This window comes from Eschrichtius robustus, chromosome 5, assembly GCF_028021215.1.
Source record: "Eschrichtius robustus isolate mEscRob2 chromosome 5, mEscRob2.pri, whole genome shotgun sequence".
Lineage (NCBI taxonomy): Eukaryota > Metazoa > Chordata > Mammalia > Artiodactyla > Eschrichtiidae > Eschrichtius > Eschrichtius robustus.
The window spans coordinates 3397307-3422034 of NC_090828.1; the positions used below are offsets into that span (position 1 = coordinate 3397307).

The following is a 24728-nucleotide window of genomic DNA, read 5'->3' on the forward strand; positions in this document are numbered from 1 at the left end:
AGCCAGTAGCAAAACGGGACTTCAGTCCTACAACAGCAAAGGACTGGGTTCCACCAAGATGACATGCACTTGCAGTGGACCTCGGGCTCCAGAAAGGACGCAGCCCTGCCGACACCTTGACCGCAGCCTGTGAGACCCTGAGCACAGGACTCATTAGGCTGTGCCCAGATTCCTGACCCACAGGAACTGTGAGATAATAAGCGTGTGTTGTAGGCGACCGTGTTGGTGGTTGCTTGTTACAGGCTGACAGACAAGCACACGGGCCCTGAGCCCCTATCCACCCAGAGGCAGTCGGAGGGCTGTGTTGGCTCTGCTCCAGGCTGTGGTGGGAGCATCATGAACTTGGGGCTCTTTCCTCTGCGCCCGGGAGTGGCACGCCCTCCCCTGGGGCAGTCACTGAGGGTTCTGGGGCCACAGGTCACAGAATTCTTAATGCAGTTTTATTTCATAGCGATTAACCAGAACTTCTCTGCGAGGCCTCTTCCGCTGGAAAATTGAGGGAGGGGTTCTCACCTTGAGTCCAGGCCAGGGATGTTGGTCTCCCGCGGTCACAGGAAGGATTTGGGTGAAATGCCCGTTCTCTCAGGTGCCTTCTTTCTACTCCTGCTCCTCTGCGAGATGGACGCTGGGGACCTAGGTGGGCAGCGTCGGGAGGGGGAGGGGACAGAGAAGACTGGCACGAGTGACTCTTCTGGGGGTTTCCAGCTGGCCCCCTGGCGTATCTGGGCTCCCCAGACCTCTCCAGGATCTTTGCAAGCCCCTGCCCTCGAGGGTGGGCAGGAAAGGCGTGTGCGCAGCTGTGAGCAGGGGGCCTCTGCGTCCCTGTTCCTCCCCCATCTCCTCCTCTGCCCGCCAGTTGGGACCCTCCCTAACATGATCCATGGCGGCTGGAGAGTCACATGGGAGCTTTTTAAAGGACCCCAAAAATCTCTCCTTTGGACAGGGTCTGGCTTTCAAACCTACTGTCTGACTGTGGGCGCAAAGCTCCCATTTGGGGTGTTAGACGCTGGTTATTAACTATTTTGTCTCTTGCATTCCTGCCACAAAACTGATCTTTACAAGTCCCTCCCATTTTGTGCCCCTATCAACCTGCAGGAAGGTGGATGCTTCACGATAACTGGGGAGACGCCCATCCCCGTTAGAGAAAAGCACCTTCACCTGCATCAGAGCTGGACCCTCTGTCACACGGGTTCTCTGGGCAGAGCAGCGGGTCAGCACCCAGACCTTTGGTTCCCGGTCTGCGGGTCGGGGATGAGGACATCATTCAAAAGGGGAGAGAGGTTCTGAGTCTCCAAAATGACAGGACAATTATGCAGTGGCACCCGGGGAGGTGGTTGCACCCTGACAAAATGACTGTGTGGGGGAAGAACCCTGTCCCCAGGGTGGTGTGGGTGCAGCCCAGAGAGGCTGGCACTGGAGGGATGGTGGGAGGGTGTCCCCACTGGAACCGACACAGGTGTCCCCTCCAACAGAAGACCCCAGGACCCCGCAGGACGCGGGGGAACCACGGAGCTGACAGAGCGTGTCTCACTGAAATTAAGGTGAGTTATGAGAACATAAAGAAAGTCAGGTTTCTGCACACTGTGTCTGCAGACAGATTCGTAGCCGGCAAATTTCTACCTTTCTCAGCATCTGGCTCCCCCTACCCCAGTGCTTGGAGACTCTGAAAATCTTATCTCAAAAAGGCTACTCCATCATTGCTGAGGCGGGAAATTCCGCAACTGAGTCGTGTGAAGAATTTGGGAGGACCAGGAAAAAGTCCCCTGCCCAGACCCTCCCACCTTCTGGGAGATGCAGTCAGGTTGCTGGGAGAAGGCATCAGGGAAATATAGCCCTCCAGAGGCATCCAGGCAGGATGGGGTCGTCTGACCCCGGGAACCAGCACACCCTGCCTTGCCCTTGGTTCCAGGCTCAGGGCCCCCCCAGAGCTGGCGCCCAGCTGTTTGTGGCAGGAATGAATTCATTTGACCCAAATACTTCCTTCTCTTCTGGGCTACTAGTTTCAAGCGCAACAAAGAGCCCCACAGCTCGAGGGAGGAGCAGAGGGAAATAAATCAGCATTGAAATGCGACTGGTAACAAAACTGAGAAACTCAGGCGGAGCTGGGTGAGCGGATGGGAGCGCGACTTCCGGCACGTGCCCAGGTGCACCCGCAGCAGCGCCTGCATTAATGTCCAGCCTCCCGCCGCCCCAGGTGACCACCTGACCAGGGCGGACCTTGCCCTGAGAGCCTCTCCGGAGGGGAGGGGGCTGGGCATCGCCTTGGCCCGAGGCTGCTGCCTCTCACCTGTTTTCTGTGAGCCTCTGCCTGGCCCCGGGGCCACGGCCACGCCCCAGCCCGCCTGTTGAGGGAACAAAACTTTCCCCTGGCCAGAAGTGGGGAGAAAGGGGACACACGTAGGGGCCCTGTGGGACCCGGTGATGACAGGGTGTCAGGCTCACTGGAAGTGACCAGGCCTGGGGAAGAGGTGAGTCGTTGTTTAAACTTCTGCGTGCTTTGTCGAGTGTGTGTGTGTGTGTGTGTGTGTGTATCTGTGTGCGAATATCGATGTGTGTCTGTTTGTATCTGTGTGTCTGTGTGTATTTGTGTCTGTGTGCATGTATGTGGGTGGGAGTGTATCCGTGGGTGTCATGCGTGCATGCACCTTTGTGTCTGAGGTGTGTCTGTGCACGAGCCCCCGTGCACAGAAGGGCGAAGTGAGCCAGGCATGAGCTCTCCTGAGTGCCAGCGGTGTCCCTGCTCATCCCCGAGGGCTTGCTAGGTCAGGGTCCTGGAAGGAGATTCCTATTTAAAGGGTGGCTTCTGGGAAAATCCAGTTAAAGGCTTGAAAGTAATGAATAGGAGCCCTTACAGGAATCCATTTCAAACGGATCACTATGCCCAAGTGCTACCGGCTGACCTCAGAGTAAACAACTGCTCCGTAATCCCTGCGTTCCTTACACGCCTGGGCGGGGAGAGCTGGAGGAGGACGTGCTTGCTGGCGACAGACTCTCGGCAGATCAGACGCTTCCCTGGAGCGACCCTCCCCCAGGAAGGCTGGTTTGGACTTGCAATCTCTCCTTTTTCCCTTGGTGCAAGGAGATGAGCTTGTCAGAAATGAAAAGCCCGAAACGGAAACGCTCCGGAGGGCGTCCCTGTTGGCCCCGATCACGAACGTGGCATTCTTGAGAACGTCTCTGCGTTTAGAGACACTTCAGTATCCCTATCTTCCTGAAATTCCAGGGGCAGTCAGGAGTCACATTTTTCAATTGGAGCCCTCTCTGAACAGAGGGCTTCAACCTCTAATCAACGTGTAATCACACGAAAACTCATACATGAAAATGCTTACTGCAGTCTTACTTATTACAGAGAAAAAACAATTAAAGCCAAGTAAAAATCCAGTAACAGAGAAATAGTTCAGGAAACTGGAATCATTGTAGGGGTATTATGTGGTCATTAAACACACATAGGTCGAATGCATCTACAACATACGCAGTAATGTGGAAAACCGCCCTTGATATGTCTTACTTTTTTTTTTTTTAAATGTAGGATGCATAATTTTATGTTAAAATGATGATTTGTTTGTTTTTAAGATTCTTATTAAAAAAACTAGAAGAAAGTAGGCAAAATACCATCCCTCGTTGTATTAAGGGTGTGGGATTACGGGTAATTTCATTTTTTTTCATTGACAATTATGTGTTTATATTTATTGAAAAGTAATGTTTTTAGATAAAGAGATGTGTCACCTGTATGTGGTATCATAGTAATGGCATGTTTACTCATACTCCACCGATTTTGGTTAATTCAGACATGTTTGGGGCTAAAGATTTTCTTGACTTAAGGAGAGTTTTATTAATTAGTGCACATAAATAGCAAGGAAAACTTGAAGGGGTATCTTTAAATACTTGAGAATTGCTGTTAGGTGTGTTAGAACTTTCTCTTTATGTAAAATTACAGCACAAATCAGTGGAATATCTGCTTCTAAGCAGGTGCTTTAAGTACTTTAGCAAGAAACAAGGTATTAGCCTGGGGTGGCACAGAAACCTGGTGAATTCCATTCTTAAAAGCGTTCCTTTTTTCCAGCTTTATTGAGACAATTGACATATATATAATATTGGATAAATTTAAGGTATGTTACGTGTTGACTGGGTACATTTACATATTGCAAAAACACCTCCACCCCATCACATAATTACCATTTCTTTTTGTGGTGAGAACACTTAAGGTCTACTCTCTTAACACTTTTCGAGTGTATAATACCGCATTAGCTCTAATCATCACGCTGTACATGAGATCCCAGAACTTGTGAGTCTTACAACTGAAGTTTGCACCCTTTTACCAATATCACCCCATTTCCCACACACACCCCAGCCTCTGGTCACTACCACTCTACTCTCTGTTTCTCCACATTAGGCCAAAAAAAAAAAAAAAAGTGGTTTGTAAGTGAGGGCTTGCTACTGAGCTGACCGTCTTTTGGACAATGAGGTCAGGCCAGCGGCTCCCCGGCAGACTCATTGCACCAGCGGTTCTTGATGTGGATGGAGCGCAGGTCCTGCTGCCTCTGTAAGTGACTGAAATGATGCTTGTGCCTGGTGAATCCAGTGTGGACGTGAAGGCAGCATGTCCTGGCTTCAAAAAAAAAATTTTTTTAATTTGTTTTATTTAAGTATAGTTGATTTACAATGTTGTGTGAATTTCTGCTGCACAGCAAAGTGATTCAATTATACATATATATACATTCTTTTTCATACTCTTTTCCATGATGGTTTATCCCGGGATAGTGAATTTAATTCCCTGTGCTATACAGTAGGACCCTGTTGTTTATCCATCCGATATACAATAGTTTGCATCTGCTAATCCCAAACTCCCAATCCATCTCTCCCCCGCCCCCCTTCCTCCTCCTTGAGCCTGCTCTGGCTTGGACTCCTGCATCTTTCTCTTAGAAAAGCTGCTGGGCCTCTCTGTAAGGTGGGGTAACGCCAGGACCCCCGGAGGCTTCTTGCTCAGCTTCAGGAGAAACCTGTGTGCAGCCGAGCCGGGCAGGGGCCCTGAGCACAGTCACCTGCGCCTCAGTGGAGATGGCGGGTCCATTAGCCTTGGTCCCCTCCTCCCCCGCAGTGTTGTAGGGCAAGGGCTCCCTGCCCAACAAGCACAGAAGCCAACACTATGGCACTGGCTTTTGAGAAAAGACAGAGCTTTAATTCGAGGTCGACCGGCAAGGCTCTCAAACGTGTCTCTGCAATCCAGGTTTGGGGCAAAATTTAAGGGCTTCGGGGAATTTTAAACTTGGAAGCCAACTGGCTAGTCTTGAGTCAGTCCCTATAAGCTACGCGCACTCCTGGAAGCCAGATTTTCCTTATTAAAGGACCTGTCTTTCGTAAAGGGGTCTGGTGGCAACATTTCTATTCTTTGAGTTCCCTAGTCTGGAGCTTCTTGGTTCAGGGGTCATCCTGACGACGTGGGTGCCCCCCTTGCGCATGCGCAGTGCTGTCTCTTTTACAGTAACTCCGGCTTTGATTAGTCAACCCACCTCTTTAAGGAGGCAAAACCACTTTAAGTTGGTCAAGGTTTTACGTGCTGTTACAGCAGCCTCATCTGAATACCTTGCCTGAATCTGAATGCGGGGTTGCCTTTAAACCTGTAACTTTCTGCTTTTCTTGGTCACTCGGGCTGAGCTGCCTGGAGGAAGCTGGTCTCAGCACCTGCTGGATGCCCCTCCTCTGGTCTCTCTTTCTGCAGAAATCCCAGCCCACCTTTTGACAAGCTCTCTGGGGTTGGACTGGCCGTGCAAACTATGCGGTGGAAACAGCATGTCTGTCTATGACTTGCTAAGCCATCCCCACGGATATGCACAAGACATTTATTGAGCACCTACTGTAATCTCAGTGAATACTATCTTTGCTTTCGTGAGCAGTTATGGCCCGGCGAGAGAGAGAACCAAGAAAGAAATAATTCTACGAATTAAGGTAGAGTTGGAAACAGATCATTTCCATCAAGGAGAGGAACAGGGAGCTGTAGGCCCCACGATGGCAGAGACTTTTCCCTCTTTTATGAACTGCTATTTATGGGGACTGGACACATGATCGGGGATGAGGGGGTGGGGTAAGGGTGGCAGCTGTGAGACCAGACAGGAGGCTGTGGCGGGAGAGGGATTTGCATCAAGGTGAACAGAGAGAAGAGAGCAGATGTAGCCGTAAGGCAAATTCCCCAGATGATTAGGCAGTGGGGTTGACAGATAAGCAGCTCTAGCAACCTCTGAACTTTGAGCCAACATCTTTCTGTTATCTTTCCTGGGGCTTCAATCCTCATTCCGGACTCTGATTTGCCCTTTGGCCTGTAGAGCTGAATCATAGGCTGTCATTTTATCCCTGGAGGGCCAGCCACTTTGGGGGGCGCCCCCATTTGTTCCTGGTGTTTATTTTATTTTGCCTTTGAGTTTAATTTCTACCAGTGGATCAGAAATCTGTAGAAGGACTGCTTTGAATCCTTGCATGGGTGGTGGGTTCTGGAGAGAGGACTGGCCCCTGCAGAACTCCATTCCCCAACCCCCGGGGGCAGCTGTGGGTCTGCGGGATGCAGAGGAAGTTGCAGGGTGCCCTGGCGGGATGTCATCCGTTGACACAATTAAGCACCATCCCCGATGGTGAAACTTGAGAGCATCCCATTGAAGATGGGGTTCCAGACATGCTTTCCAATAACCATTCAGCTCTGCTGTGTCCCTTTCCCCAGGGAGTGGATGGGCCTGTGAACCCTTCTCTGCCAGACCCTGTAACTCCAGTCACTTTCTGTTTAGAAAGTCTTGTTGGTATTTAGGACTCAGTCCTGTTTGTTTTGAAACTTTGATCCCAAACTCGATTCTTCTCCTTTTGTCCCCACAGGGCAGACCAGACCAGTCTGTGGCTGTGGCTGCCTGTTGGGGACAGCGAGGGAACAGGGTCTGCTTCCTACTGCTCTCTCTTTCCTCCCTCCCTCTTCAAAACTCCTTCCCTTCCTCCATTCCCACCCACTGCAATGAGGTGGGAGAGGCTCTGTTCACTGGACGGGCTGGCTCTGAGGTGGGTTTGGGTATTTTTCAGGGGAAGCTTTTCTCCAGATGCAATCCAGATACTAGACGAAGACGAAATGATAACAGTAGAATGCCACCAGTTTGCAGCCCCCTAATGAAACAGTGGACATAGGGACAGTTTTCAATGGCTGCTAGCATCACAAAGAGACCACCGGGCATTATTTGCCTCCTGAGGAAATGCACACCACACTCACGACAGTATTCGTGCCGAAAGATAGCCTATATCCAATCAGGTTTCTGCTCTGAGCCACCAAGCTACAGAAAATCAGGGTTCAAGGGAACACATTCAGTGACAACAAAGGGATGCAATCAGCAAAATCCAGACTGGAAACTACAGGGCAATCTGATTTCTTCAACAAATAAATTACAGAGAAAAAGCGGATGCATGTACATATACTGAGATCTGCAGGAGAATTAATAGGATGTCTAGGAATTCCCTCAAACTAATCTTCGGAGGGAGGGGGGTTTGGAGATGTGGGTGAACCAAGATTGGCTACAGCTGATTCTTGTGGAGGTGGATGATGGAGGCCTGAGGTCCACCAGAATGACCTCCATCCTCTCTGTTCTGGTACATGCCTGAAATTTTCTACAATGAAAACACATGCAGGGTTTGCCCAAATTAATTTTGATCACAGAGCTGTTTTTCTCCAGGGCGTATCACTGTGGGTTCTGAGGTTTCAGTACAGTGGGAAGGACTAAAATGTTTTGAGATCCTTGAAACACCAAATGTTTTCATAAATAGATTTTCTTGAAACACCAATTTTAATCCATGAACCACAACTGAGAGAGTGCTGTACATTTTAGGTATTTCAGAACCTTTTTTGAATAGTCATAGGTTTTCAAAAGTGAGAGGTGATGGAAGGAGGACGATGAGCCAGTATGATGACTAGCACACAATCACTACTTCACAGGGTACAAAGCCGTTCATATGCATTGGCCCCTGCCGGGCACCGCGGACACGCTTTCCGAGCACCTCACAACACTTTCACCCTGTCTGGGGGTGAAAACCCCTACTTCCCACCTAAACTAGGGAAACCCAGTGTGTGCTTTGTGCCAGTCCTCTCGGGAGGCAGCCGTCATGGTGGAAGAGACACCTCACCGGGAACGAAAGCTTCGGTATGAAATTTGGACTCCGCTATGGATAAGCCTTCCGTTTCTCTGTGTCCACTCATTCATTCGTTCAGTCACTCATCCATTCATTCACTCACTCCTCCATTCACTCACTCACAGCAGGCGTATATTATAGCTATTGTTCACCCCACTTTCCAGAAGGGGAGATGGGGTGCAGAGTGGCAAGCCAGGTGCCTCTGACTCGGAGCTCTGTTCCATTCGAGGCTGTCTGTATTCAGCCAGGGTAGCAGCGTCCCGGGGGTGCACTTGATGAGATTATTTGGCATCCGACATTCAGCCTCCTCCCGTCATTGTCTCTCCGCAGGGCATGGCGCAGGTGGATGGGGCCCCCCGGCCCGGGGCTGCCCTGGGCCAGCCCTGCATCTTCAAGCTGGTTCTCCTGGGCAGTGGTTCTGTGGGCAAGTCCAGCTTGGCTCTCCAGTATGTGAAGAATGACTTCAAGAGCATCCTGCCGACCGTGGGATGTAAGTGACGGGACAGGGCACCCTTCCTTCGTCTCCTGGTGGGGAAGCCAGGGCTGCTGACCCACATGTGGGGCAGCTGGGGACGAGGCCGCCTGGGAATTTCCCAGGCTCTCCTGGAGCCTCAGGCAGTGCCTGGCACGTGCAGGGAGGGCATGAGGTCCACCCCAGGCAGGCATGCACACGGAATCCAGAACTCAGACAGGTTTCAGCTCAGCTGGAGTCTGCGGGGGCCGGGGAGGGGGCGGGTAGTGTATCAGGGACAGAGTTTCTGGCCCCAAAGGGTTGGGTGTGTGAGGGCTTCTGCTGGTGGAGGGGGGAGCCCAGAAGAAGAACCTGCCCCCAGGCTCTGCCACTCAGCCCCCTAGAGAAGCCGGCCTCTCACCCTGGCTGGTTGCCCTCCTGCTAACGCGGCTCCCTTTCTGCCTGGACTCGGCTTACCCACCTGGCCTGGCCTGGCGGATGGGGTGGGTGCTGTGGGAAGGGGTGGCAGGGAGGGAGGCCCCTCTCACGGCACTGCTTAAAGAGGATAGCAAGTCATGGCTTTCAGAGGGGAGGGACTTTGGCGCATCTGTGGACAACTGGTCTCCTTCACATCCTGTCTGGGGGTGAAAAGCCTCACTTCCCACCTAAAATAGGGAAACCCAGTGTGTGCTTTGTTCCAGTCCTCTTGGGAGGCAGGCATTCATTCATTCATTCACTCATCCATTCATTCACTCATCCATTCATTCACTCATCCATTCATTCACTCACTCAGCAAGTATCTGTTGGGTGTGGCCTCTGTCCCAGGCCCACATTAGGTGTGGAGGATTCTCTAAGATGCCAAGCAGACACACCAACATAGAAACAGAGCACAAAATTCAGCAAATGGTATTAACTACTTGGGGGCCCTCAATCTTCTCAGGAGGGTGGTTCCTGAGTCCCTGAAGAATATGGGGCCCGAAGGGATCTGCCAGGGCCAGGCCCCCAGAAATAGTGGTGAGAAGGGCAGAAGCAGAGTGAAGGGCTGGCCCCAGGACGGGAACACGGGGAGAGCTGGTAAAGACCGTGGATTCAGGCCAGCTGAGGGGCACGCAGGGCCATCTCTTCTCCATCAGCAGGAAAGTTGACAGCGCTCACCCGTGATATCAGACTGGGCTTTAAAAATATATAACAAAGTGCCAAGTCTGGCTTCAAGGTCGGTTTCGTTGAGAGCAGAGACCACAGAAAGGGGCCAGGCCGAGCTGGGATATCGAGGGCTGTGTGCCTGGGTGTGAACCTGGATTCCAGTTCGGGGGAGGGAGACAGCAGGGGCCAGACCGGGCGGCTTGTCGGGTTGGATCTCACTCTAAGACTGAGGTCTGAGGCCACGGCTCACAGGGCACTGCTTGTTTTTGCAAATAAGGTTCTATGGGGACACAGCCCCGCTCGTGCCTGCGTATCCTCTGTGGTTGCTTTCCCTCTGGAAGGGCGGCTTTGAGTTGATTGCTGGCGATGGTGACAGTACATCCCTCGAAGCCTAAAATGTTTATTACAGGGAACTTGCCCGCAAAAGTTTAGGACCCCTGCTCGAGAGCCAGTATCCCGAGAGGCAGTGGGCGGCCAGGGGGTGGGCTCCAGCGGGCATGGAGTGGCCCTGGGGGCTCACTGTGAGCCGAGAACCTAGCTCAGTGGGCCCAGGGAGGCCTGCAACTCTGACCTACCTTGCGGGGCAGAAGAGGCCCCGTAAACACAGAGCCAGGCCGAGCCTGCGGGCGGTGCTGGCGTTCTGTATTTCCAGGGAGGAAAAGGGGAGCGCAGACAAGTTCGCTAACTCTCCCAAGTGAGAAACCCGCAGATCCAGCACGCTGCAGCTCGTGGACGGTGGGTGGCGTGCCCTGTCTCCCCGATTCCAGCCACCTCCACCACTTCCTTTAGTTCCAGCAAGTCGGGGACCAAGCTGTCACCCTCCCCAGGCTGTCCAAGTCACCCCACTCTCTTCAGGGGTCCTACAAGGGTCAGGAGGGTGCACAGAGCCTGGGCTCGGGTCAGGGTGGGGGGCCTTTGCTTGGGTGGCAGGCCGGGGTGCGCCCTCTCCACTCCTGGTCCTCTGCCTGGCCCTGGCCGTCCTCCTCCTGCCCGTGCCCCTCCCCCAGGCCCAGGCTCATCCCCCCAGGACCCCGCCTCATCCCCCCAGGACCCTGCCTCACCCCCCCAGGACCCCGCCTCTGCCCTGGGGCTGGTGCCCTGAGCCTTGGCTTCCACTCCGGCTTCCTGGGCTACGGGTGGGAGGGTGTGGCTCAGTGTTGTGGCCCGCAGCCCTCTAGGTGAGTTTAGCGGTCCTTTATTCAATCAGCCACCAGCCTATTTATGGAGCACCTACTAGGTGCCAGCCACTGAGCTGGGTGTAAGGGACGTAGAGATGAGTACGCCCTCCTTTGCTTTGAGGAGCTAAATCCCCTGTGGGAATGATGGTCTCCGCCACGTACATCTCTGGGCCTACTTCACATGCCTTGTACACCTTGTGACGTTCTTACGACCTTTGCAGGTGGATATTATAAGGATTATTACGTTATTATAAAAATAAATAAATAATATTATTTATTATAATATGATATTTAGTCACGTATTATATTCTATGTGATTTTATTAATTATTATGCTATGATAATTATTATCTTATTATAAAAGCAGACATCCCCCCTTTTTTTGTTTTTTTTTTGTTTTGGCCATGCCACGCAGCATGTGGGTTCTTAGTTCCCTGACCAGGGATCGAACCTGCGCCCCCTGCTTTGGAAGTGCAGCGTCTTAACCACTGGACTGCCAGGGAAATTCCCTCAATTTTCAGAGGAGGCAATGGACCGCGAATATCCCTTTAATCAAAGGGAGACAGTCTGTGTTGTACGGAAACCCTTTGAAGGCAGACATGCCCATTGCTTTCTTGCTACGGCTTGGCTTTATGGGGGATAAGAAGAGGAGCAGAGCCATAGGGAGAGGATGTGGGCCCTCACCTCCTCCCCGGGGGCAGCTGGGGGAACAAGGTGGTGGTGCCTTGCCCAGGGCTTGGCCTGCAGGAAGCCTTTGGTAAATATGAGCTGAACTTACAAACAAGGGGACAGGGGACGGCCGAGGGCAAGGACTTAGGCTCTCAGCGCCATGCTTTCATTTGTAAAATGGGATGTACAGTCCTCTCTATGGGGGGGAGGGCTTCGTGAAAGGTCGACCAAGGATGTCAAGTCACGGATCACCACGTTATGACTTAGGGTTGGGATGCTGAAAACTCGGCCTCTGTGCACCGGTGCTGAATTGTATCTCAGAGACAGAGTTTTGGGTGAAGCAGAAAAGAATAGCTTTATTGCTTTGCCAGGCAGAGGGGGAGACAGCAGGCTCCTGCCCTCGAAAACTGCGGGTCCCAGCCTGGGAGGATTTAGTGAGGAGTTTTATAACAATGGTTCAAGGCCAGGGTTGCTGGTAAGGATCAGGGTGTGTGCAGGGCCTGCACTCCTCTAATCTGGCCTCAGGTGGTCTCTTGATGAGGTTATCGAACCGTGATCTTCTCTGGAATGAAGTATGCTGACATCTATTTGTTGGGGGTTTTAGTTCTGTAGGGAGCTCAAAGATATTGTTATGTGTATCCCTTTTTAAAAAAAATTAATTAATTTATTTTATTTTATTTATTTTTGGCTGCATTGGACCTTCGTTGCCACACACGGGCTTTCTCTAGTTGCGGCGAGCGGGGCCTACTCTTTGTTGTGGTGTGTGTGCTTCTCATTGCGGTGGCTTCTCTTGTTGCGGAGCACGGCCTCTAGGCCCACGGGCTCAGTAGTTGTGGCTCGCGGGCTCTAGAGCACAGGCTCAGTAGCTGTGGCGCACGGGCTTAGTTGCTCCGCGGCATGTGGGATCTTCCCGGACCAGGGCTCGAACCCGTGTCCCCTGCATTGGCAGGTGGAGTCTTAACCACTGTGCCACCAGGGAAATCCCTATGTGTATCCCTTGAGGCGGAACCAGGACCCTGCCCCAAGGCTACACTATTGTTTCTAGGCTGCTCCTGCCTTGTCTCTGCATGCCCTCCCTTCCTTGATTAGCAACGGTTCCAATCTGCCCTCTGGAACTCAGGGAAGGTCATGGAGGCTGGAGTCTTGTCCCTACAAACAAGAAGCGGGGGGCATGGAAAGGCGTCCGTGCCCAGGAGCCCCACAGGGTCCTGCTCGGTTTCAGTTGTCACCCTTTCCTGCTGCCCCTTTCCTCAGACGCCCACCCTCACGCTCCCGAGGGCAGGGGTGGGACCAGGGCCTGGCACGTCTTTGGTGGTGCTGCCTTCAGGGCAGGCCAGCTGCAAGATACTCCAGCCCTGGGGAAGAGCGGGGGTCCCTGGGCCCCTCCAGAGGGTCTGGATCTGTCGGGGTGTGTGTGGGGGGTGGCCCCGCAGTGGAGGGTTACACAAGCACTGGACACAGCTCTGCAGAACAGCGCCTGGGCCGAGACAGGGTTCCAGCCGCCCTGCGGCAAGACCTGTCCATCCAGAGGAAGCCGGAGCCGTAACTGTGACAGGCGGTGACAGACTCTTGTACCCAAAGCAGAGCCAGAGTAGAATTGAGCATAGCCTCCCAAGGGCGTGGCCTGCTGGGAAGAGACCAGAACCCCCTGAACTCCTGGCCGCCCCAGCACCACAAAGCCCGCCAGGCCCACCTGAGAGAGGGGCTGGCAGGGGAGGTGGGCAGCTCCCAAAGGCGTTTATGGTGGCTGGGGGCTTGGAGCACCAAGAGGTTCCGAAGATCCCACTGAGCTCCTGCAGACCCCTCATCCTGGAATCCTGAAGGGCAGCAGCAGGGGAAATTCTGCCCCATTTCCCGGCGCTGCACGTTTTAGTGACATCTTTGGAGGGGTGGTGACATCTAGTGCTTGTGTTCGGATTTGCTGGCAGAAGCCAGTTTGGACCAGCTGGGCCTTGCCTCGGGCAGGGAAGGTGCGAAAGGTACTGGATTTCGCCCCACCTCCCTTCCCTGCGGAATGGAACATTGCTGGAGCCCAGGTGACCCTGAGAAGTCACCCGTGTCGTGTTCCCTTCCACCGGGAAGCAGCTCGTGACTTTTACAGAAAAGAGAACGCTGCAGAGAGGGCTTCAGTGAGCAGGGTCGGCTGTTTATTTAAACTAAAAGGTCAAAAAGCAAAACCTTTCCTTGTGTTAACATTTAGTTGAGACACCTTTTAATTGGGGGCAACAAAATGCAAGTTGAAGAGCAACCCCCAGTGAATTCTCTTGTCATTCGTTGCCCACTGGGGGTCCATTCAGCTCAGCAAGTGGAAGGCACGCCTGCTTCCAGAGGCTGGGGAGGGGGCCGGAAGCATCCCCAAGTGTCCCCACCGCTGGGGCTCCTGTGTTGAGGTCTGTGCTGGGGCCAGAGGAGGCTGGAGCCCTGCTTTGTGTCACCATATAAAGCAGTGCCAAGTGGCCCCGGTTCAGAGTAACGTCTGGTAAAAATGTGTCGGTGTGTCATCCCCACCAGCATATTCTAGAAACGTGGACAATTCCGGGTCTGGGCCCGATCCTGCCCCCCATGCCCCAGCTTGTTGCCAACATCATTTCAGGAAAAATCTCCCAGTCTGTTTGAATATCTCAGAAGTTAATTTTTTAATCACTTTTTGGATTTAGCTGTGAACAGGTAGAAAATATGGTCAGTGGGTTTCTGAACAAGGAAGGTAATACATGTGAGCTCTTTTGTGGGTTGGAGCCAGGAGTTCACGGGGCAGGGGGTGGAAGTTTGCTTCGGATACCAGCCCAGGGGCCCACCTGGGGGGTCTGTGTCTCTCTCCAGGGGAGACGAGGTGCTGCGGTCTGTGAATATCCAACAGCCACTCATGCCACGTCATTGCTCGGTGTGAAAACCCTGCGCTCCTTGGAAATCGGTTGGGATTTTACATTGATTTAAACTCAACCACCAGCCATCGTTTTCAGAGTAGAAAAGGAAAATATCAGAAGCTAAGATTGTTAAGCAAAGGAGGCAAACCTGAATTTTATGCCCACCTGTGACCTGGCAGCGATGACTTTTAGGATGAAACCAAAATCGCACGCAGAAGTGTGACTTGACCTGATAGCAAACAGACCAAGGGTGTGGATAAAAGGCTGCTGTTCCCAGACAATGAGCCGGGAGAGCGGAGAGGGAGGGGAGGAAGGGGCGTCAGGTACCACACCCTGCACCTCCTCTCTTTTCTCCTGGGTTTGACAACCGCCCGGGGAAGAGGGCACTGTTGACTCTTGGTAAAGGAGGAAGCTGGGATCTCTAAGGTTGAAGCAAGTCGACAGAGTTTGTTGCAGCTGATAGACTTCCCTCCAAGGCCCAGGCATGGCCCTCACCCTCATGACCCCATCAGTCTTAATGGAGCTTCTGTCCTGCTCAGTCCTGACAGTAGCCCTGTGTGAGCTGGGAGCTGTCAGTCCTACTGATGAGCTTTGTTTGACCTGGTGTCGTGTTCTGCGGGGCTGTCATAATAAACACCACAGACTGGGTGCCTTAAATAACAGAGGTTTATTCTTATAGTTCTGGGGGCTGGATGTCCAAAAGCGAGGTGTTGGCAGAGTAGGTTTCATCCTGAGCCCTCTTTTCTTGGCTTATGGGTAGCTGCCATCTAGGTAACTGGCTGTGTGCTTACATGACCTCTTCTTTGTGTTTGCATGGAAAGGAGGGGAGAGAGAGAGAGAGCAGACAGACGACAGAGACAGAGAGACAGAGAGAGGAGACAGAGGGAAGAAGACAGAGGGAGAGACAGCCAGAGAGAGGGAGTGCATTCTTACAGAGGCACTAATCCCATCCTGAGGGCCCCACCCTCACGACCTCATGTAACCCTAATCGCCTCCCAAAGGCTCCATCTCCAAATACTATCATGCTGAGGGTTAGGGCTTCTATATGTGAATTTTGGGAGGATACAGTCATTCAGTCCATAACACCTAGGAAGTGTATCTGACTTCAAGTTTGCGGACGAGCAGAAAAATGCAGGATGTGCAGGCAGAGGGTGGATCGGCGGTTTCCATTTAGGAGTCGCCCCAAACTAGATTCTCATGAGAGAGAATCATGATCTTACCCTTTCTATGCTAAATGTCTCAGCCCAGACTTGTCTCTTATTCTCTGTCTGTAGCAGATTGAATTGTGTCCCCCAAAAGATTCGTCCTCCTCCTAATCCCCAGTGCCTGTGAATGTGGCTTTATTTGGAAAAAGGGTGTTGGCAGATGTAACTAGCTAAGGATATTCCTGGATTTCAGGTGAGCCCTGAATCCCATGACCAGTGTCTCTGTAACAGGAGAACACAAAGATGCAGAGGGGGTGGCCAGGTGAAGACAGAGGCAGAGATGGAAGAGATGCATCTACAAGCCAGGGACCACGGACGGTTGCTGGTCCCCACCAGGAGCCGGGAGGGGGCGTGAAACAGATTCCCTCTCAGAACTTCTGGAAGGAACCAACACTGGAGACACCTTGATTTTGGACCTCTGGCCCCCAGAACTGAAAGAATAAATGTCTGCTGTTTTTAGCCACCCATTTTGTGGTTATTTGTTATGACAACCCCAGGACACTAACACACTGGCCTTGGAGTGAAAAATTTAACTTCAAGCATGTGGCTACATTTACCAGAATCTCCCAACAAGCTTCCAACCCAGCCCGGGTCTGGGCAGGGCAGAAGCTTTGCCTGGAGTCCCACCCCTGGCCCCTCCCAGTCCCTGGTCTAGTTCTGTATATGACATACCCCATACGCTATGGGGGCAGAACATCTTTTTTTTTTTTTAATTTATTTTATTAAAGTATAGTTGATTTCTGCTGTACAGCAAATGACTCAGGTATACATATGTATATTCTTTTTCATTCTTTTCCATTATGGTTTATCATAGGATACTGAATATAGTTCTCTGTGCTATACAGTAGGACCTTGTTATTTATCCATCCTATATATACTAGCTTGCATCCATCCCTCCCTCACCTCCTCTCCCCCTTGGCAACCACAAGTCTGTTCTCTATGTCTGTGAGTCTGTTTCTGTTGTGTAAATAGTTCATTTGTGTCATGTTTTAGATTCCACATGTAAGTGATATCATATGGTATTTGTCTCTCTCTGTCTGACTTACTTCATTTAGTATGATCATCTGTAGGTCCATCCATGTTGCTGCAAATGACATTATTTCATTCTTTTTATGACTGAGTAATATTCCATTGTATATATGTACCACCTCTTTATCCATTCATCTGTCGATGAACATTAGGTTGTTTCCATGTCTTGGCTATTGTGAATAGTGCTGCTGTGAACATTGGGGTGCATGTATCTTTTTGAATTATAGTTTTGTTCGGATATATGCCTAGGAGTGGGATTGCTGGATCATATGGCAACTCTTATTAGTTCTTTGAGGAACCTTCATACTGTTTTCCATAGAGGCTGCACCAATTTACATTCTGGGGACAGAACATCCTGGTGTTACTAAATAACCATCTTAAAGTCACAACACTTTGGAAAGCTATGCTAAGGGGAAAACAGTCTTCAGATGAAAGGTGGATTGCCCAATATGTCGAGTGAACGGTTTGGGGATAGATCTTTCGCTGTGTGTACTTATCAAGCAGGGATAAGAAGGCATGAACATCCTTGCCCTCCAGGGGCTCACTGTCCTCAGGGGTGACAGGTGAGAACACAGAAGTCTACCTGTGCAGTGGGTGAGTGATGAGCACCGGGGGCTCCTATAGACCACTCCCGGGGAAGGGGGCCCCAGCACTGCCCCAAGCGCTCACACTCGAAGACCCGCTGGACATGTAGGGAGGTGGGGAAGAGGAAGGATTCCAAGCAGAGAGGTCCGTGGAGAAGGGAGGTCAGCAGGGAGAGGTGTGCATCAGGCCGGGAGGTTAGCAGGAGGCCAGGAAGGATACGGGGGAGGAGCTGGTGTGACGTCAGCACGCCAGTTGCCTCGCTGGACACCCATGGGGCCATATGGGACCCCTGGTGGTCAGAGACCCTTCCATGCCGCACATAGCCCAGAGGATTTGAATAGGACCCTGAGAGTCCATCTTCCCACCCAAAGCCGCTGTGGAATCTGCAAAGGTCTGCAGCAAATTCCTTGCAACTCTTTGCTTTTTCTGGAAACTGCCATCTTCTAGAAGAGGTGTTTGCTGAGCCTTCCCCACTGAGGGTGACAGGAAGCACAGGGTTGGCTGTCTCTGGCTGGTTTGCTGAGCCCAGGGCTCACGCTGGTCCAGGCTGAGCCGTGGATAAAGACCTCGTCCTCCATGTAAAGCTCCTTCTGGGCTTCTGTTTCAGGTGCGTTCTTCACAAAGGTGGTGGATTTGGGGGCTGCGTCTCTGAAGTTTGAGATCTGGGACACAGCTGGCCAGGAGAAGTACCACAGCGTCTGCCACCTCTACTTCAGGGGTGCCAACGCTGCGCTTTTGGTGTATGACGTCACCAGGAAGGTGAGGCTCACCTGGGTGTGTCCCCGCCCTCCCAGGCACATGGACGCAACCTTCTGGAGGCATTATGTGACTGACCTGTGCTGGTGCTTTATGTTAAAAGCGTGAGCACCAGTGGAGAATCCTTCAGTGAAAGTCAGTCACCTCCTCCAGGAAGCCCTCCCTGACAACCCTTCTTCCTGCTGCACAGTTAGGTTTGCACCCCTCCGTGGTCCTCTTGGAGTACCCAGAACAGAGCACCCCCATCCATCACTCACGATTCCTTGGGTGCCCACTGAGCTGGTGAGGGGGGTGTTATGAAAACAGGATACAGCCCCTGGATGCATATCCACTCTACAGAATATCATCGGGCCAAACAGAAGTGAGCAGATGCTTAGTGCACGAGCAGGGAAGGGTGGGGTTCTGTGGGAGTTGACAGGAGGGGCACCATACTTCCTGCAGGAAGGCTCTAGCTGAGACGTTGGGAGAAGCAGGATTAGCCCTGTTGGGCAGGGCCGGGCAGGGAGGTGGCGGTGGGCATGTGAGCGGCGGGGGGGGAAGGGAGTTCTGGTCAGAGGGCAGCGCTGGTGGAATTAAGGAGGTTGAGTGCCGTGCCTGGAGTCCCGGCAGTGCTGAGAGCAGGCCTACTGGGTCAGCATGGCTGCTGGGGAGAGGGGCTGCGTGGGACCCAGGGCAGAGGCCCCGTTCCCGGGTCTGTGGGGCGCTGCAGTTAGGATCAGGGTTTGGGGTGACAGCCACTTCCCCACAAAGTGGTCCTTGAGGGCATCCTGGAGCGGAGGCCTCTAGAGCTCCAGGTCTGACTTGGAACCTCCTGCAGCCCCCAGCCTCCTGCTGGCCGGGTGGGGACAGAGCTGCCTTCGGCCCAGACCACCCGAGGCGAAAGAAAGACCAGCCACCCCTGCTCAAGGGGCACAACAGCCCTTGGGGCCCGACATAAGGCCAGTTGGATCATGTGCCATTTTATGTTAAAATCGTGACAACCAGTAGATTCCTTCAGTGAAAGTTGGTCACCTCCTCCAGGAAGCCCTCCCTGACAGCCCCTCTTCCTGCTGCACAGTTGGGTTTGTGCCCCTCCATGGTCCTCCCTGAGTACCCAGAACAGAGCACCCCCATCCATCACTCATGATTCCTTGGGTGGGTCACTTGGATCCTGTGTTTTACGCAGGGTAGCCACCGACACTTGCCTTGTCTTTCCTGGGACAGCTGAGGAAGACCACCGGGTTTGCCTGACAGTCCTGTTTTCCTTTCTCAGGATTCCTTCTGCAAGGCGCAGCAGTGGCTGAAGGACCTGGAGGAGGAGTTCCACCCGGGAGAAGTCGTGGTGGTGTTGGTTGGCAACAAGACAGACCTCCACCAGGAGCGGCAGGTGACCTTTGAGGTGGGCCTGGAGACTGTCATTATGTCCCTGGTGGGGGAGTGGGGAGGGACCCCAAACACACACACTCACCTACCCACACACTCATACACACACACACCCCACACGCGCACACACACACATACCACTTTAGTTTCCCTCCTGGACAAAGGTTTCTGGTCTCTTCTGGGAAGGTCAGACCCAGAGACAGTTTCTCCTGGCAGCGGGGAGAGCTGTCAGCACCACCGCAGCCTCCCGAGGGCTGGCAGGGGCGGGCGCAGTGCAGGCAACGGTTTCCGTGAGGAAACCACGACCTTTCCCACCCTCTCTCCTTCTGTGAGTGATGCGGGTTTCAGATCTTCCTCTTTGTGTTCAATAAACTGTTCAAGAAGGGGCAAATCCAAATGTTTTGCTAGGAAATGAGCAAGGGACAGAGAACCCGAAAGCTGCAGTTCTTCCGTAAAATGACCAACAGCAGAATAAATGCTCTAGGCAGATGCTTGTAAAGGGATGAGAGCCTGGAGCAAGGGGTTCGTGTGTGTGTGTGTGTGTGTGTGTGTGTGTACAGGACGTGTGTGTACAGTGGTGTCTCTGTGTGTGTATGTGTGTATGTGGGGGTGGGTTTTAGGAGAGGCTCTGGGAGGAGGGGCAGGTGAGGGGAGAGCAGGAGGGGAGGGCGCTGGGCTACAGCACAGGGGAGGAAGGGGAGGGAGTCTGGGGGCAGGGGGCGGCCAGAGGAAGCTGTGCTGAGCAGGCGCTGGGGCTCAGAGGCAGAGACCCCAGCGCTGGTGTTGGGACTGGGGGCTTTATTCCGGGGCAGCCTTGAGTCCCTGGGGTGGGGACCTGATGGGTGATTTAGGAAAAGCGTGTGGAGCCCAGGTCAGGCCGAGTTGGGAGACGGGGCCTGGGTGGGGAGACCCACTGGAGGCCGGGGGCCCCGCTCAGGGGCGGGAGGGGCCTCCTCTCCGCTCTCCCAGGACCCCTGCCTGCGGGAGGGGGACCCCGTGGCTTAGACTGCACAGAAGCGGCCACCCTGGGGTCTGGGCTGTAGACCCTGGGCCCCCAGACCCCACCCTGGCTTCTTGCTCCCTCTGAGCTCCCACTGAGCTGGGCCTTGGGGGCGGGTGGGGGGGCAGGGGGCAGACCCTGGAGCCGCAGGTGCCTCGGCTGGGGCAGAGGCCAAGCTGACCTGTGGCCAGTGCAGCTTTTACATTGATTTTGGGGCTTTTCATCTTAAAATAATTTCAGAATTACAAAAATTGTTGCAAAAATAGTGCAAAAAGTTCCTGTCTGCCCTTCTCCCAGCTTTCCCGAATGTTAACATCTTATATAAGCACAGAACAACGAGCAAATCAGGAAACGAACGTTCAAACTACTTTACAGATCTTGTTCAGATTTTATCATTTTTCCCACTAATGCCCTTCTCTTGGTACGGGGAAATCCGCTCCTGGATTTGGCCGTCGAGAGCCCTCCCCTCCGCTGGCCCTGTCGCCCCGCCCTGTTATTCTCTGAGCTCTTCCTTCCTTTCTGGCTCACCAAGTTGTTCCAGGTTCATCTTGCCCTTTCTCGGCCCCAGCCCTGGAATCAATCATTTCCCCAAACAGCCCTGGTTCCTAGTGTCGGGGAATGAATTTAAGAGTCAAGATCTGTGCACTGGATGTGCTCATTCCACGGGGGGTGAGGTAACCATGGCTCCCATCCTGGGGGAACTCCAGGACAAACTGGCAGACGGAGGGCTGGGGACCTGCAATTTAGGGGCCAGAGGCTCACTGGACCCGAGGACAAACCCCTAAAATGACCCCATCTGGAACCCCCAAGCTAGTGGGGCAAAGGGGGATATTTGAGTTTCATTCATGTGACCCAGATATGAGCTACTTGAAGTCACCGAGTCTTCAGCTGTACCAGGTCACCTTGTCCTTTAAAATACAAGTAATAATGTCCCCATCTCTCTGTGTCTGGGAAAGGGCTGAGAAGCTCGTTGGGGGTGGGGGGAGTAGACACCGCTGGGTGCCATGCTGTGGGCACGGCCGGCCCAGCCCCCAGGGGCCGGCTCAGCGTCAGGCACTGAGCACTGCACCTCCTGGGAGGGTCCGGAGGCGAGGGGCCTGCACGGGGAGGCCCCCAGGTCCTCCTTTACCACGGCCTTCCCATGAACGCTTCTCCGCTTCTCGGCCACACGAGCAGCCCTGGTGTTTCCCAGACACCCTTGCTCCATACACCCTTCACTCCACGTAGGCCGGACCCCTGTGGGACGGTGGTGGGGGACCCAGAGAAGGGCCGGGCTCCCACCAGGCTGTCCCCACTCCCCTTCCACGTTTCCTCTGTTCTCACTTGGTTTCAGAGCCCACCGGTGCCAGAGAGCCGTGGTAGGGGCGGGGACCTCTCCAAGGAAAGCATCCTTGGACCCCGCTGGGGGTGCTGGGCTCCCCTGCCAACTATCACCCTCCCTCCCTGCCCTGCCCTGCTCCCTGGTCTGGGCCCCCTTCTCTAGGAGCCCCAGAAACAGAACTTGAGGAATGACGTTCTCTGCTGGTGCAACTGTTTCTCGCTGTTTCTTGGGTCTTCCTGTTAGAAGGCATCTAAGTGTTCTCAGGAAACTTCTGATGATTAATGTGGGCTTTCCGTGGCCATTTCCGTCAGGAAGGGAGGGAGTTTGCAGAGAGCAAGGGGTTGCTGTTCATGGAAACCTCGGCCAAACTGAACCACCAGGTGACTGAAGTCTTCAGTGCTGTCGGTGAGTGACCAGCCTCCGACCCCAGAGCAGGGGGTGGGGGGACCATCACTGGGTCTTCAACAGGTCTTCTTCTCTGGCATCCTGGGGCCCAGCAGAACGTCCCCAGGGCCTGGAAAGCGGGCAGGAGTCAAGGGCCCGTGTTTCCTGGTTCCTGGAAAACATCAGGGAGGGTGGGACCCTGGGGGATGCCACGTGTGCAAGGCGAGTGCCGGGCTGCGGGACTTTCCTCCCAACCAGGCCACGTCCTTCTCCTTCTGTCGTCCACAGCCCGAGAGCTTCTGCAGAGAGAAGAGAAGGAGGAGGGCCAGAGGCAGCAGGGAGATGCACGGCTGGCTCTGAATGAGACGCCCCCGGGGCGGGGCAGATGCTGCGCCCGCTAGAAGGGGCCACTCCAGGAAAGGCCGTGGGGAGGATGCCCCCAGCCCACAACCCACTGGTCCCCAGGGTGAGCCGCCGCCAGCTCCATGTCGATTGTGGTACTGATCCTGATTCACTGTCGATGCTGGCTTGCTCCTGGGTCCTAGAGGCTCTGGAAGAGGGCATCCCTTAGAATAACCACCTCCCAAGCTGGTGCGAATCATTCAGGGGAGGGTCCCGTGTCCAAGGCTCCCAGAGGGTGTCAGCTCCACCTCCCAGACACCAGATACTGACTGAATCCCAGATGTCCTGGGGGTGGGTGCACGTGACCCTGCCCTTAGCTGCCTGGCCACCAGACACTGGAGAATTAAATGGTCAGAGGGGAAATAAAGATCGGAAAATCACCCAGCACGCACCTTGTGTTGGGCAGGGGGCTGCCCGGGGGCTTGGGGCCACCCTGCTCCTGGGAGGTGGGAGAGGAGACAGCAGGCCCAGCTGGAGGGGGCAGTGCCAGGGAGAGATGGCGTGACCATCATGGGGCTGGGTCCATCGTCACTGGATCTCTGTGAGGTTCCCCCGAAGGACGGTGCCTGACAGAGGGCAGCTGGGGATGGGGGTGGGGGAGTCAGGCCCCCTACTCTCTGCTCCTCGCTGTGACTACGAAGTGGTGCTTGTACAACGCGCGCGAGGACTCAGACTTCAAGCCCAGGTGCAACTTGTACCGCGTATGAGTTTTTCTCCGAAAAGTAAACCGATTTCTATCATGTGGTCTTTTTTATTTTTCCAAATGTTTTTAAATTGTGGTAAAAGTCACATAATATAAAACATACTATTTTAACCACACTTAGCTGTACAGTTCGGTGGCACTAAGTACGTTCACATTGTTGTGCAGTTCTCACCAACATCCATCTCCTGAAGTTTTCACTTTCTTAAACGGAAACTCTGTCCCCATTAAACCCTGACTCCCCACTCCCCTCCCCACCTCCCCACCCCCGACCCTGGAATCTATCAATGTACTTTCTGACTCTATGAATTTGGCTCTTCTAGGTACCTCGTGTAAGTGGAATCAAACAGTATTTGTCTGCACCTACTGTATATTGGAATGCATTTTTAGGGTTAACTTTATATCACGTGGTCCTCGGTGAGATTGTAAGCTGGGGTCTGTTCCCGCACATCCCCCAGGAGGGCTCACAGTGAGTAAATACTGAGGGGCCCCAGGCGGCGGGCTGTGGCTGAGGCGGGCCCAGGACATCTTTCTGGTGCTGACACATCATGAGCTCACCTCGCTCCTGCCTTTAGAGAGGCCCGATGGCCCTTCTGTATGAAATTTTAAATAAGACGACATTGTCATCCCCCTGAGAAAGGTGGCTTCACTATATCAGCTGTAAGGATCAACAGAGGGACGAATGTAAAGCATCCTTCCCCGTTGATGCTGAGCTCCTGGACGTCCCAAAAGCACTCACACGGTTTCTTTCCTAGACAATCTCCAGGTGAAACCTGACAACTTGGTGCTATGTGCCCTGCAGTTTCTGACTGCAGTGAAGTTTCGTATGCGACTCTTCCCTCGTAGGTGACGTACGTGAGGTGTGAGCCCCTCTGTGTAAGGCTGTGTCCCCGTGCTCTCTGTTCCCCCACTCTGGGGTAGCAGGGCTGGGATCCCTTCTGCAAAGGGTGGGACCCACTTTGGAGGTGGCGGGAGGCTGAGGTGGCCCTTGGCCACTAGATGGCGCGCCAGCATCGCCGAAGGCAAACCCCACCGCCCCTGGTTTTCGCGTCCTGAGGGCTGCTTTGCTGACGGCTTTCAGAGGAGTATCTGACCCATCCATGATGAAATAGGAAGTGGGGAAATAATGATATTTGTAGGATGCCCACATTTCTGATTGTTTTTCTCCCGTCTTGCCAGACTAGTAACACTGTGCTAGAATTTATTATCAAAAGGTATTCTTTGACTTATTGCCACCTGGCATCCTTTCACGCTTCCCCCCGCCCCCGCTTCCCCCAAGATGGGATGGGGTGCGTTGTGATCCTGGAGCTGGGCTCCCCATTGCCGGATGTGATAGCCCCTTTTCCTCCCCTTCTCCCCCACGGGGCAGGTGGGGCTCAGCCCTGCGAGGGAATCACCTGGGAGCCTTTGCAGGCCGCATCCCTGTGCCCACCGGAAGCTCTGGTTAAATCCGTCTGCAGTGCGGCTTGAGCCCTGGGAGTTTTGAGCCCTCCTGGTGACCTAATATTCAGATAAGGGGGAGCTCTGCC

The 24728-nt window shown here is 53.5% G+C and overlaps 1 protein-coding gene across 1 annotated transcript; it reads left to right on the forward strand.

Annotated features, from left to right (window-relative positions):
- Positions 1-2354: 2354 nt before the first annotated feature.
- On the forward strand, positions 2355-23239 carry RAB17 (RAB17, member RAS oncogene family). Its single transcript, XM_068543714.1, has 6 exons — positions 2355-2468; positions 8482-8641; positions 17882-18033; positions 19283-19408; positions 22025-22118; positions 22386-23239. The coding sequence occupies exons 2-6, from the start codon at positions 8485-8487 to the stop codon at positions 22496-22498; spliced, it is 642 nt and encodes a 213-aa protein (XP_068399815.1). The 5' UTR covers positions 2355-2468; positions 8482-8484; the 3' UTR covers positions 22499-23239.
- The last annotated feature ends 1489 nt before the right edge of the window (positions 23240-24728 follow it).

What these genes read in the sequence shown, in the direction of transcription:
- RAB17 (XM_068543714.1), top strand. Translation starts at nt 8,485, where the DNA reads ATGGCGCAGGTGGATGGGGCCCCCCGGCCCGGGGCTGCCCTGGGCCAG. An exon ending in CATCCTGCCGACCGTGGGAT is followed by an intron (nt 8,642 to 17,881) that starts GTAAGTGACGGG and finishes CTTCTGTTTCAG; the next exon opens with GTGCGTTCTTCACAAAGGTG. An exon ending in AGCGGCAGGTGACCTTTGAG is followed by an intron (nt 19,409 to 22,024) that starts GTGGGCCTGGAG and finishes CATTTCCGTCAG; the next exon opens with GAAGGGAGGGAGTTTGCAGA.